Source organism: Triplophysa rosa, linkage group LG17, assembly GCF_024868665.1.
Source record: "Triplophysa rosa linkage group LG17, Trosa_1v2, whole genome shotgun sequence".
Taxonomy (NCBI): Eukaryota; Metazoa; Chordata; class Actinopteri; order Cypriniformes; family Nemacheilidae; genus Triplophysa; species Triplophysa rosa.
This window is the reverse complement of record NC_079906.1, coordinates 13,351,800-13,364,309: the sequence shown is the minus strand read 5'-3', so window position 1 is coordinate 13,364,309 and position 12,510 is coordinate 13,351,800. Positions and strand designations below refer to the sequence as shown.

Here is a 12,510-nt window from a genome sequence, read left to right as displayed (position 1 = left end):
GCTACTTTTATTGTTGCATTTCATTTTTGATTTGTGAGCCCTTCATTCATCATAATAGGCACATGCTGCTTGTGTAGTTTCAACATCTTTCTGCTGAGAGAGAGAGAGAGAGAGAGAGAGAGAGAGAGAGAGAGAGATAAATGGGTTTACTGTATCTTTTGATCAGTTGTCGTGCAGATGGAGGCTTTTCTATGAATCTAGCGATGGAGAGATCAAGGCTATGCTCTTGTATTGTGAGTTAGAGTGGAGAGAGAAATGTATTACTTTGAATATAAATGTGTATGTGAGGTGTATGAAGCACACATGCAATTACTGCATCTTCTGTTATGGATTAATTTTACACTTCACTTTTGGAAATTATTAAATCAAAAGAATGTCCGTTACAAAATACATTGTCACATTTTTAATTCATTATACTTGAGACTCCATTGCAGCTAAAACATTCACTGGGTCTTCCTTTTTTTGGACAAACAGATTAAAGATTCCGTGTCTTTGAAATGCATACAGGCCTCTGTGCTTTGCTGTAATGGTTTCTATGTTGTTGTGTAATAGGATTCTATGGTAAGAGCTGTGTGGATGCATGTAAACTGAACCCATGTGAAAATCAAGCGAAGTGTCACAGGAAGCCCAGCTCATCTCACGGATACATCTGTGACTGTGAGGACAGTCACTACGGACAGTACTGCCAACACAGGTACACGCTACACACATACAAAACCAGTCTGCCTACATGTGTCCTGTAGCTTGTAGTTAGAACTGTAATTGTGATTTATAGTTGAAGCTTTAATAAGTTGATGAACAAATATATCAGGACGTTGTTGATACATTCAGATTTATGATTGAGTTTGTGTAGAGGCTTTTTGGTCACAGTGTTAAACTTGGACATACAGTACGTATATGGCAGGACTTGTGTTCATGTTAGTAATGCATTTGTTCTGTTTAGCCGTGTGTTGCTATGGTTAAGGTATGGCCTTTCGATGGTTTAAAGTAGAATTGAGTTTGCCGATGTGACCTTAATTCAACCCCTACCTCAAACACATACACGCTCGGCCAAATCCTTCACAACAGTAATATCATCTGGCCCTTTTTATCGGCTCAACCTCTCTCTCTCTCTCTCTCTCTCTCTCTCTCTATATATATATATATATCTGTCTGATATGTCCTAGATAGAGAGATAAACTCTGTGTTTGTGTTTCTAGGGTTGAACAGCAGTGCCCTCATGGTTGGTGGGGGACCCCAACATGTGGACCCTGCCACTGTGATGCCAGTAAAGGCTTTGACACAGACTGCAATAAGACTACTGGACATTGTCACTGCAAGGTACACACACACACCTGTATGTTGTAAGTGATTTACTTGAAATATCAGGCAAATTAATAACAAATTAATAACTGAGAAATCTGTCTCTGTTACAGTATGTGTAAGCAGATAAAATGACTCTGGGAGCAGCATTTTAGCAGACTTCGTAATCTGCCTCTGCTCAGTAATGCTTAACATTTCAGAGGGTGTCGCTTTGAGTCTATCAGTAAAATGTACAAAAGTATGGTTGTGCTTTTAATAAAATGACCAATAAAACCGCTATAAATATAAAGGATATAGGATGAATGTGTTTTGAATGACTGGAGTGTGTTAAAGCAATAAGCCCCAAGAAGCAGTGGGTTATTGGGGTATTTTATAACGGCTTAGAACTCCGCTCAGCCAATCAGAATCAAGGACCAGAACTGACCGTTTTATAAAAATTATCGTGTGTGTGTTAACCAGCCACAATAAAGCCTGCAAGCTGGATTTAAAATCTACGGTTATTATAGTAATAGATATGAATGTGACATTAACATTGAATGTACGAGAAACTCCAGAACTGTTGCCTGATGTTGAAACGCATGATGCATACATCACTGCCTTCATCTCACAGCAGATTGGCTGCCACATAGTGTTATTTGCATAAAGTTAAGGACCTATTTTTTGGGCTCTCCTCTTTTATTCAGCTGTCAATCCCATAGTCCCCCACACAAATTTGATGTTCATCTTCCACAGAGAATGATTTGAAATTGCAAATCTGCTCACTTCACACCAGCGACAATGTGCAGTTAGCAATGGCTACCATATTTTACCACATTCTCACTGCAGCCTAAACACAACAATATACTGTATTTATCAAATCATTGATAAGATTAAATCCTAAAACTTTTCTGATGTATACTTGGGTTCAGATCAGCAATGTTTAACAGTCAAATCATACAATAATACAGTCATCCCTTCAACCCAAAGACGTTTAATCCCAATTTTTTGTACCTTAACCTGTAATCTGAATTTCTGATATGTATTCAAACCTGTCTACACACATCTTGACATGAGACTGAAAATGCACTGGTATTGCAAGTGTTTTACTAACTGGATCAGCAGTCAGAACACAAATGCAAAATCAGCACCAACAACCAGGTGCCGCTCAAACACATTGTGCCTGAGGCTCTTCAAAATGTGTCCTTAGAAAACTTGCTGTTCCTGTCAATCTCAGAGTTTCTGGAGAGTGAAAACAGTCGCTAAGCATTCAGACCACCTCAAGAAAGGCTGGGTGAATTTAAAATTTAAAACACACAATTTGCATCCGTGAATATGTTCCAGCACATGCATGAAATGCCAGACCACAGACCTGACCCCTGCCTTAAATTCCCATGTGTTCACTTAGGTTGTGCTTGGAAGTATAGCTGGTCTGGGAGGCAGTAATTGGTTTGTTTATGTGTGGGTGCATGTTTAAGTGTAATTAAGATGATGCCGCTCACTCTGGGGTGCTGTTGTAAAATAAAGCATTACTCACCCCACGCTTTACTACATCAGGCCTGTTCATTATTTCCACTATATTGCACTGCTCCCAATGGAAAACACAAACATATGAACCTATCAGGCTTTATCCTGAAATATCCAGTTAAGTTAAATTAATTCCTTCATGTATTATTGTAGAAACGGTAGCAGCTAAGATTAGTTATTATGTTTCAAATATATTATGTGAATGTTTAATGTCTGTTTTTTGTGTGTATGTATCAGGAGTTTCATTACCGACGGCGGGGCAGCGACATCTGTCTGCCATGTGACTGCTACCCAGTGGGTTCATTCTCAAGGTCATGTGACCCTGAGAGCGGCCAGTGCCAGTGCAGACCCGGCGTGATTGGCCAACAGTGCAACATGTGTGACAACCCGTTTGCTGAAGTCACACAAACAGGCTGTGAAGGTGAGCGTCCATCCAAAGTTGTTATAGTTTACTACAACTATTAAAACACTTTTCTTGAAATTAAATAAAATATTGGCCTAAATATTATTTTCAATAAAATAAAGTAAAGTAAAATAAAATTATTTTAAAAAAGGAAAATTAGAAATGTTGCTTCAGCAACTGAAATACGCTTACGTCGAGACACTAAAATTATTAACTGGAAAAAAAAGAAAAACTAAAATAAATGAATCTTATAAAACAACATAATAAATGTCAAAAGCACAACAAAAATTTAAAAAAATAAAATTACAATAAAAAAATAAAAATAAGAGCTAATTCAAAATATTACTAAAACTACAATAAAACTGAAAACAAAACTAAGAATTCTGTGTCCATCCATCCACCCATCCATCAACAGTTGATCATACGATCCTGTTTCTCATACTCGCACCTCTCTTTTTTCAGTGATCTATGATGGTTGTCCTAAGACCATAACATCAGGAATCTGGTGGCCCAGAACGAAGTTCAATCTGCCTACAGCTGTTCCGTGTCCTAAAGGATCAGTGGGTGAGTGTGCATCCTCATTTCTCTCCATTTGCATCACCCTTTTTTTAAATCCATCCACCTGATTCTTCAATTCATCCTGAAGGAACTGCAATTCGTCACTGTGATGGAGATAGAGGCTGGCTGGATCCTGATCTGTACAACTGCACCTCTCCTCCGTTTGTGGAGCTGAACACTGCTGTAAGAAACTACATACACTTGCAGATTTGTTCACACCCTGTGCCAATAAATTCAGCTCCCCTAGAACTAAAACCAACTTTCAGTCATTAGCCATGAAATCTGTATGATGTTTATCTTAAAAAACGAAATAGCTTTTACAATCTGTTACTCCCCTGAGGAGGATGCATGCCACGTATTGTATATGTATGTATTCTTCAAGGCAAAAGCACAAATTATCCTGTTTAAACGTTTAGATGCCCTTGTAACTTGTCTTGTGAACTTGTACTTATGTGTACACATCTGTTATGTCAAACAGCTTGAAAAGGGCATTACTGAATAAAAAACATTCGCTTCCCCCTTATTACATTTTTTGATGATTAACATCCAGGGGTGTGGCATCTTATGAGCAAAACTGTACTTGTTTAAACAATAATCAAATGCCCACAACTTTGCCAAGTCATGTATACAGTAGAAGACATGCTTGTCTCCATTACATAACCCTTGCGTAGCTGGAGGCACTGGAGAGAAACGAGACAGAGCTCAGCACCATCATCGAGAAAAAACTGGCCCATCAGCTTCGGGATGTCACAGAGGTAACAACCCGTCTCTATGGCAACGACCTTCAGATCGCCGAGCGCCTGTTGTCCCGCCTCCTGACCTTTGAGAGCCTCCAGTCAGGCTTCGGTTTGACAGCCACTCAGGATGCACATTTCAACGAGGTGTGTATTGCCTCAGGGAGCTGATGAATAGCAGGATATTTGTGATTCAAATTGAATTGATCTTAATGAGAATTCTTTATTAACTTCTTATACTTTTCTCTCTCTCTCTGATGCCATTCTTTACCTCTCTCTCTCAGAATGTGTTACAGGGTTCTAGTGTTTTGTTGGGTCCTGGCTGCGCCACGTTGTGGAGGGCTCAAAGTTCCGGTCAGAGCGGAGCGTCGGGATTGGCTGATCTGTTGGAGCAGTACGCCCGTACGCTTGCCCAGAACATGAAACATACCTACCTCAATCCCGTGGCACTCGTTGCTCCAAATATCGGTCAGCATCTATACACAAAAAACACACTATGCGGTTTCTTATTGCAGTTTCCACAGTTTTGGATGAGACAATTATTCAACAGCACAAAATTAAAACAAATAGAATGTAAACAATGTCATTTTTCTGAAGCAACACTAAAGGGTAAAGTATTCAATCGAGTATCTTGTTTTTCCAGAAAATATGAAATTGTTGTCTTCAGCTTGTCTTCTAACCAGTCATGTTTTTGAGGGTACACCACGACATTAAAGAAATCTGATTTCTTGCTCTTTGAAAGCAATTGATCTGTTCAAGTTTAATATTCTGGATGCACACTGTAAATCTGTATTGATCAAATGTGAAAAACAGAAGTGTCAAAATCAGCTCCCAGATCGTTGTCATGGCAACATTGTCCCGTTAAAGACCACCTATTCCTCCTTTTTCCCAGTTACAGCGAAGTCTGAAACACCTGAGTGTGCAATAAAGCTGAAAAAGATAAATGTGTAGATGCACCTGAGACCACCACCTGCTGTTTCATAAGCACTAAATCTGTGCTATAAAAAGCAGGAAGTTTACACCGTGTGTGTGTTTGTGTTGCAGTCATGACTCTGGATCGCGTTGACAACCATACTCATGTGCGGCGACGGTTTCCACGTTATCACAGCACTCTGTTTCGAGGTCAAGCGCTTTGGGATGCTCACACGCATGTTGTGCTGCCCCCTACTGCATTAGTGCCACAACGCAACCTTTGTAAGTTACACACACCCCTAAACATTCCTTTTTGGTTTGTCTGTGACTTAACTAAAGCGTAAGGCTCTAACCTGTAGTTTCAGCTCCGTCTCCAGCCAGCCCTGTAAACCTGTTGGCCAATCAGACGGTCGAAGCGACAGCAGCACGACGTTCAATGGCATTACAAGAGGCCCCTGTCACCATCGTCATCATGCTTATCTATCGAAGCCTGGGAGCTGCACTCCCCCCAAAATATCACACAGACCGCCGTGGCGTCAGGTGTGAGAGCGTCTTTGTGTACATCTCAGATAAATATACTCCACAGATCACATGTGATGTCTGAATTTGTGCACGTATGTCTCTTTCCTGCAGGTTACCTAGACACCCCGTGTTGAACTCCCCGGTAGTGAGTGTGTCTGTATATAACAATCAGACGTTTGTGGAGGGCTTTCTGGACACACCAATACTGCTGGAGTTTCGTCTTCTGGAAACTAGCAATCGCAGTAAACCGCTGTGTGTACAGTGGAATCACAGCAGCCCGTAAGTTCAGGGGTTCCCATTGAACTGGAGGTTCTCAGTGTTTAATGTCCTTCGACGTACACACATGTGCATTTTAAAATTTGTATTAAATGTACATATTGTTGGACCTACGTTTATAGACCATTTATAGTCATTTATAGTAATAGTCATTTTAACTCTTTTGGCCATTAATGTGATTTTGCATCATTCATAAGAAAATGCTTTCCTGCAGTCCAGGTTTTCACTGTTATATAATAGGGAGTGCTGTTACACATGTTCTGAAAAAGTACAGCATCTACAGATCCAAAAGCAGCAAATATACCATGTTTTGATCATTGTTCTGAATCTGATCTGAATGACAAAGTCTTTGACAAAAACACAATTTTCTCAGCTATATTTTGTTTGAAATATAGTATTTTTGCAAAAAACAACTACCCAGATTCAAGATAAAAATATTTTAATAAATTAAATAAAGATATTTTTAAATTTTATGTTCAGAAAATATGATATATTTATATAATATATATTTATATAATATAGTGTCACCCATTCTATTGTATGGACACAAAACCTCTGAGAAGTCAATAGTGCCTCTGATGTTTGGTTACGAACATTCTTGACAATATCTTCTTTTGTGTTTTGCAGTCATACAGGTTTGGAATGAGAATGACAAAATAGTTTTCTGAATGTGTTTTTGTGTGTATAGTGTATCAGTGGGAGGCTGCTGGACTGTGAGAGACTGCAGCGTGGTCTATAGAAACACATCACATGTCCGTTGCCAGTGTCACAGACTGGGAACCTTTGGAGTGCTTATGGATAGTTCACAAAGAGAGGTAACATACACACATCACATACCACATGCAGATAACACACAAAAAGACATGTATTGTTCACAATTAATTAGTCATTTAATGTTATTATTCACCAAGCGTTTTCTCTCTGTTTGCCGAGCAGCAGTTGGAGGGTGACCTGGAGACACTCGCCATAGTAACGTACTCCTCACTCTCAGTTTCCATGGCGGCGTTGTTGCTAACGGTGGTGGTTTTGTCATGTCTGAGAGGATTGAAATCGAACACACGCAGTATTCACTCCAACATGGCCGCTGCTACTCTACTGTCACACCTCACATACCTGCTGGGCATCAACCAGACGGAACAACAGGTCAGAAAAAAAAAACGTGTGTGTGTGTGCGTGCGTGTGGGCTTGTGAAGGAGACAAAGAAACTGTGGGCGGGTGTGAAGAAACAACACTGTAACACATGCACAGTACATCATACAATCTACATTCAGCACAAAGGAGATTATTATAATGAAGTCCAAAAATGAAAATCTTTCTGATTTGTATTATTAATTAGCAATAAAAGTCATTGATAATATTAATAAAAATAAAAAAAATCAGCATAGAAATTGATTGAAATGTTGAATATATGGGTAAGTGACAAATAAACTGCACATGTGTGACGTTGCAAAAATTAGGAAAAAACTAACAATGAAGATAAATCTCTCTTATGCTATTTTATATTATAAATATAAATAATATAAAAAATATATTATTAACAGATTTTTTTCTAAATTTTTGCTTTCACACCATAGGACACATGGTACGGTTTACTTGTCAACTACCCATTTATCAATTCAATCAATGAAGGACGAAATCAAATCCTGTTCATTTCAGAAACTATTTCACTTGGGTATACAGTATGTCACAATACGGAAAAACACGATTGCAACTTCTGTTTCTTGTTGACTTACAGTATACATTTTGAAGAGCACAATGTGTGCTTCAGAGCAAACAAGAAAATCTGACTATTTGTACCATAAATTAACATGGTTAATGTCACAAATGCATTTACATTTTATTTGTATCTTAGAGACGGTACAGAATCTGCCACATTTCTTATTAAAAAATCCAACTATTCATTTTAAAATCTTCAAGGTCTTACAGTGGTCTGTTTCTTAGGGAAAAGATGGTTTAAATAATACATTCACACACCTTTTTTATCCCACTGTATACTCAAGTCAAGTGTAACAGCGGGCACTGAAGATTATGAATAACTCTCTAGGAAGCTTGGTTATTGTCGGGATTAAGTACCAGGCAGCTTAGATATGACTTGTGTCATTCAGAACCTGACATTACAGCCATTAGCACAATGTGGTAGTAAAGCCACTTAAACCTCACTGGGAGCTGAGACTTAGGCTTTATTTAAAAACTCTCTCTCTCTCTGCCTCCTCAGACAGATTCACACACACGTCTCTCTTTCCAAAGCAGGTTAACATCATCTATAACAGACAATATTCTCCTGAGTGCAAACCACTCACACTAAAAGCCTGTTACTGCCGAGTTCATTAATTTCAACTGCTGTGCTGGGATGTGCATGTGTGGGTTCATTCATAATTTACTTTTGCTTTGGTCTATTGATTTAGTTTTTAGAATCAATTTTTTTGGCCTTTTGCTATTTTTATGTATACTTTTTAAAATCGCAAAGAAATCACAAGAAGAAGAGATAGGGAATGGGATTGGAACATGCGAGCTGAATTTGAACTCTCAGCACCTGAATGAGCACCACAGGTCATTGAGCTCTCAGTACTGTATGTTACATTATATAGTGTTATGATATATATTATGTTTCTGCTAATATGTTTTATATTCTGAGTAATTGTTCTCTGGTGCAGTTCCTGTGCACGGTGGTTGCCATCCTCCTCCATTATTTCTTCATGTCGGCTTTTGCATGGCTGTTTGTGGAGGCTCTGCATATTTACCGCATGCAGACAGAAGTAAGAAACATCAACTACGGTGCCATGAGATTCTACTATGCTATTGGCTGGGGAGTTCCCGCTATCATTACAGGTATGTGCACACAACACACAAATATAAATGGTGTTTGTGTAGGCATGTGTATGACGTGTGTGTGCATTGCAGGCTTGGCGGTGGGGTTGGATCCTGAGGGATACGGAAACCCAGATTTCTGTTGGATCTCAATGTATGATAAGCTCATGTGGAGCTTTGCGGGACCAGTTAGCGTCGTCATACTGGTATTACATTTGTGTGTGTGTGTTTGTGTGTGTGTGTGCATGGGTTACATACAGTTACGGTACAGTTCACTACAGTAATGTTGGTGCGAGTTGATAACTCATAGTCTCTTTCACAGTTGAATGGTGGAATGTTTTTAACGGTCCTGCGTATGACATGTAACCCCACTCAGAAGGAGATTAAGAAGCTGCCCGTGATGTGAGTTCAACATGCATGAGTGCTTTGACTAAATGTACTGCTAATGTATGTGTTGTGTAGGAATTTAAAGGAATAGTTCAACCCAAAATGGTCCCCGTTGACTTGACCGTAGTCATTTTTATTCCTACGATGGTAAGTCAATGGGGACCATATTTTGGGAGAACTACTCCTTTAGTGTGTAATATTCATTCTAGTCATTTTACAATGATCACATCTTCACCAGAAATACTGCTGCCAAAGATTGTCAAACTGTAATAATGACTTTTCATTTATACTATTTATTTTACATTCATTCCTCCTATTCCTTCCCATAGTTCTACTATCCGCAGTGCCTTCCTCTTGTTGTTGTTGAGTACATGCGTTTGGTTATTTGGTCTGATGGCTGTTAACAACAGTGTCCTGGCATTCCACTATATGTTCATTGTCCTCTGTTGTGTACAAGTAAGTGTATTTAAGTATATATATATATTGTATATAGTGCATCATTTTATTGTATAGTTTGTGTAGGACATCACTTATAAATGGTCTGCTCTTCTGCCAGTAATACACAAGAAACATACAATTAACAAATTACAATAAAGTTTGTTAAAGGAGTAGTTCACCTTCAAAGATATTTTGAAAAATGACGGTAACAGAACAGCACAGCCCCCTATTCACTTGCATTTGTTACAATAGAATGTTAACAACATTCTTCAAAACATCTTCTTTTGTGTTCTGCGTAAGAAAGAAAGTCATACAGGTTTGAAATGACAAGAGGGTGAGTAAATGATGACATAATTTTTATTTTGAAGGTGAACCAGTCCTTAATTGGTCATAGACAGTCTAATGCAATTATTCTCTTACAGTGTATTAAAGAAAGTGTGCGTGTGTTTTAGGGTTTGGCCGTGTTTTTGGTGTTCACACTGCTGAACTCAGAGGTGCAGGAGGCTTGGAAACTGGCCTGCCTGGGCAAGAAAAGCCCCAGTGAGGAACCTGCAAGACCCCCACAGATTACGGTTAGTGAACACAAACATGACCCACACCTCACACATGGAACTTAAACCCATATTTGCCCTCATAAAGGGATGATAAGCATCTGACTTTCTAACCTGATTTATGTGTGCAGGGCCAAAACCCATACAACAGCGCCTCCCTGCTGGAGCAGAGTGGATTACACCGTATCACACTCGGAACTTCAACCATCTCATCGGTCAGCAGTGCAAGGTCTGTGAACATAAAGTAAATAGCATATTTTACATTGCATATGAAGATTTGTATGGATTAACACACAGAAAAGCACGGTAACAGCTACATAAGTGAAATATGAAATCATTTTTATTTAGATAAATGCTTAATACAGCTTCTTGCTGTTATTGCAACCGTTATTTACAACACAAATACAAGAGACAGTTATGCATACTCTCTGTGGTAGTGATCGTGACAAGAAACTACTTCGGCTTGTTTGCTATTAAAGCAGCCCAGAAATAGCTTTTCATTTATTATTTAAATTGTCATGTCCCTATCGTCCATTCCCAAATCTACAGGCAGGCACAGTGTGCATTGTTCTAAGTTAAAACACTGAATCTGTGTGCATTGTTGTAAATTGAAAAACTAAAAGCTTGAAAGCTAATGTATTATTCATGTGTGTTTCTCAGGGAGAATCTCTTGGCCCGGCAGGCTCTAGAACACACTCTAGCACACACAGGGGCCACTGATCTGGATGTGGCTATGTTCCACCGCAACGGAGGTACACTAACACACAATAACCTGCATGCCTGTATGTATACACACATACACAACAATTACACTCCTTATTTGTTTTTGTTTGCTGTTGGGCACATCTGTTTTGATAACTCTGTCAGAAATATGTATTCTGAATCTTTTCTTGTCCCTCATTCTCTTTGTCTGTATGTCTTTCTCTCAGGTGAGGATTCAGACTCTGATTCTGATCTCTCATTGGAGGAGGAGAGAAGTCTGTCCATCCCGTCTTCTGAGAGCGAGGACAACGTTCGCCTGCGTGGACGCATCCATCGGCGCTTCAAGCGTACCGCTCACCGTGAGCGTTTGCTCACAGAACCAGCGCACAATGGTGGAAAAGGTACTATTATCATCCTTGTAGGTTTGAATTGACAAGAGGGTGAGTAAATGATGACAGAATTTTTATTTTGGGGCGAACTATCACTTTAAGTCGTAATCATTTTATTTGTCATGTTTCCAGCACAAATTTTATTATTGCACTGTAATTTTAAATAGCTAATGAATATGCACAATATTTTTATATTTTAATGCACGACCTCATAATTGTCTTAAAAGAACAGTTCACCCAATATGAAAATTCTGTCTTCATTTACTCACCCTCAAATTATTCAAAGTCTGTATAAATTTCTTTGTTGTTATGAACACAGAGAAAGATATTTGGAAAAATGCTTGTAACCAAACAGTTCTTGGCCACCATTGACTACCATAGCAGGAAAAAACAGCTTTATACATTTTTTTGTTTTGTTGACCACAAAATAAGATATTTTGAAGAATGTCGGAAAACAAACAGTTCTGGGGCACTGTTGACTACCATTGTAACTATGGTTGTCAATTGTGGCCAAGATCTGTTTGGTTACAAAGATTCTTCCAAATATCTTTCTTTGTGTTCATCAGAACAAAGAAATTTATACAGATTTGGAACAACTCGAGGGTGAGTAACTGATGACATTTTTGGGTGAACTGTCCCTTGTGTGAGTTACCTTTGCTAATGCCCAAAAATGATAAACTAATTGGAATGAGACATGTTGTTTTGGGTATTGATGCCATGAACTACAGCAGCTTTGGCTTTTGTGATACCCAACTGTTAGTGTATGGAACTGTTTATGTGTCAGAGCTGGATGGCAATGATCTGCTCACCTATTGGCCAGCGCTGGAGGGCTGTGAGGCTCACTCGCTACAGAAATGGGGCTCGGAGCGCCGCCTGGGGGGAGACTACAGCAAGGATGCAGCTAATAATAACCAGCAGGAAGCAGCGCTGACCAGTGGGGATGAAAACGGGCTTACACACAGACACCGCAAGGGTAAGTCTGCTTTTTATGTATCTTAACATATTTTAGCTAGTAATTCACAGTA

The 12,510-nt window shown here is 39.1% G+C and overlaps 1 protein-coding gene across 1 annotated transcript in view; it reads left to right on the top strand.

Annotated features, from left to right (window-relative positions):
• Nucleotides 1-12,510, top strand: part of celsr3 (cadherin, EGF LAG seven-pass G-type receptor 3) — a 37,423-nt gene that overhangs the window by 22,172 nt on the left and 2,741 nt on the right. The window contains 21 exon segments of the mRNA XM_057356290.1: nucleotides 553-694; nucleotides 1,200-1,320; nucleotides 3,043-3,226; nucleotides 3,671-3,772; nucleotides 3,855-3,949; nucleotides 4,438-4,647; nucleotides 4,785-4,968; nucleotides 5,545-5,694; nucleotides 5,772-5,952; nucleotides 6,046-6,213; nucleotides 6,899-7,025; nucleotides 7,147-7,353; nucleotides 8,865-9,039; nucleotides 9,112-9,224; nucleotides 9,341-9,420; nucleotides 9,735-9,861; nucleotides 10,296-10,415; nucleotides 10,526-10,623; nucleotides 11,055-11,146; nucleotides 11,324-11,497; nucleotides 12,270-12,458. Coding sequence (XP_057212273.1) covers nucleotides 553-694; nucleotides 1,200-1,320; nucleotides 3,043-3,226; nucleotides 3,671-3,772; nucleotides 3,855-3,949; nucleotides 4,438-4,647; nucleotides 4,785-4,968; nucleotides 5,545-5,694; nucleotides 5,772-5,952; nucleotides 6,046-6,213; nucleotides 6,899-7,025; nucleotides 7,147-7,353; nucleotides 8,865-9,039; nucleotides 9,112-9,224; nucleotides 9,341-9,420; nucleotides 9,735-9,861; nucleotides 10,296-10,415; nucleotides 10,526-10,623; nucleotides 11,055-11,146; nucleotides 11,324-11,497; nucleotides 12,270-12,458 — 3,039 coding nt within the window.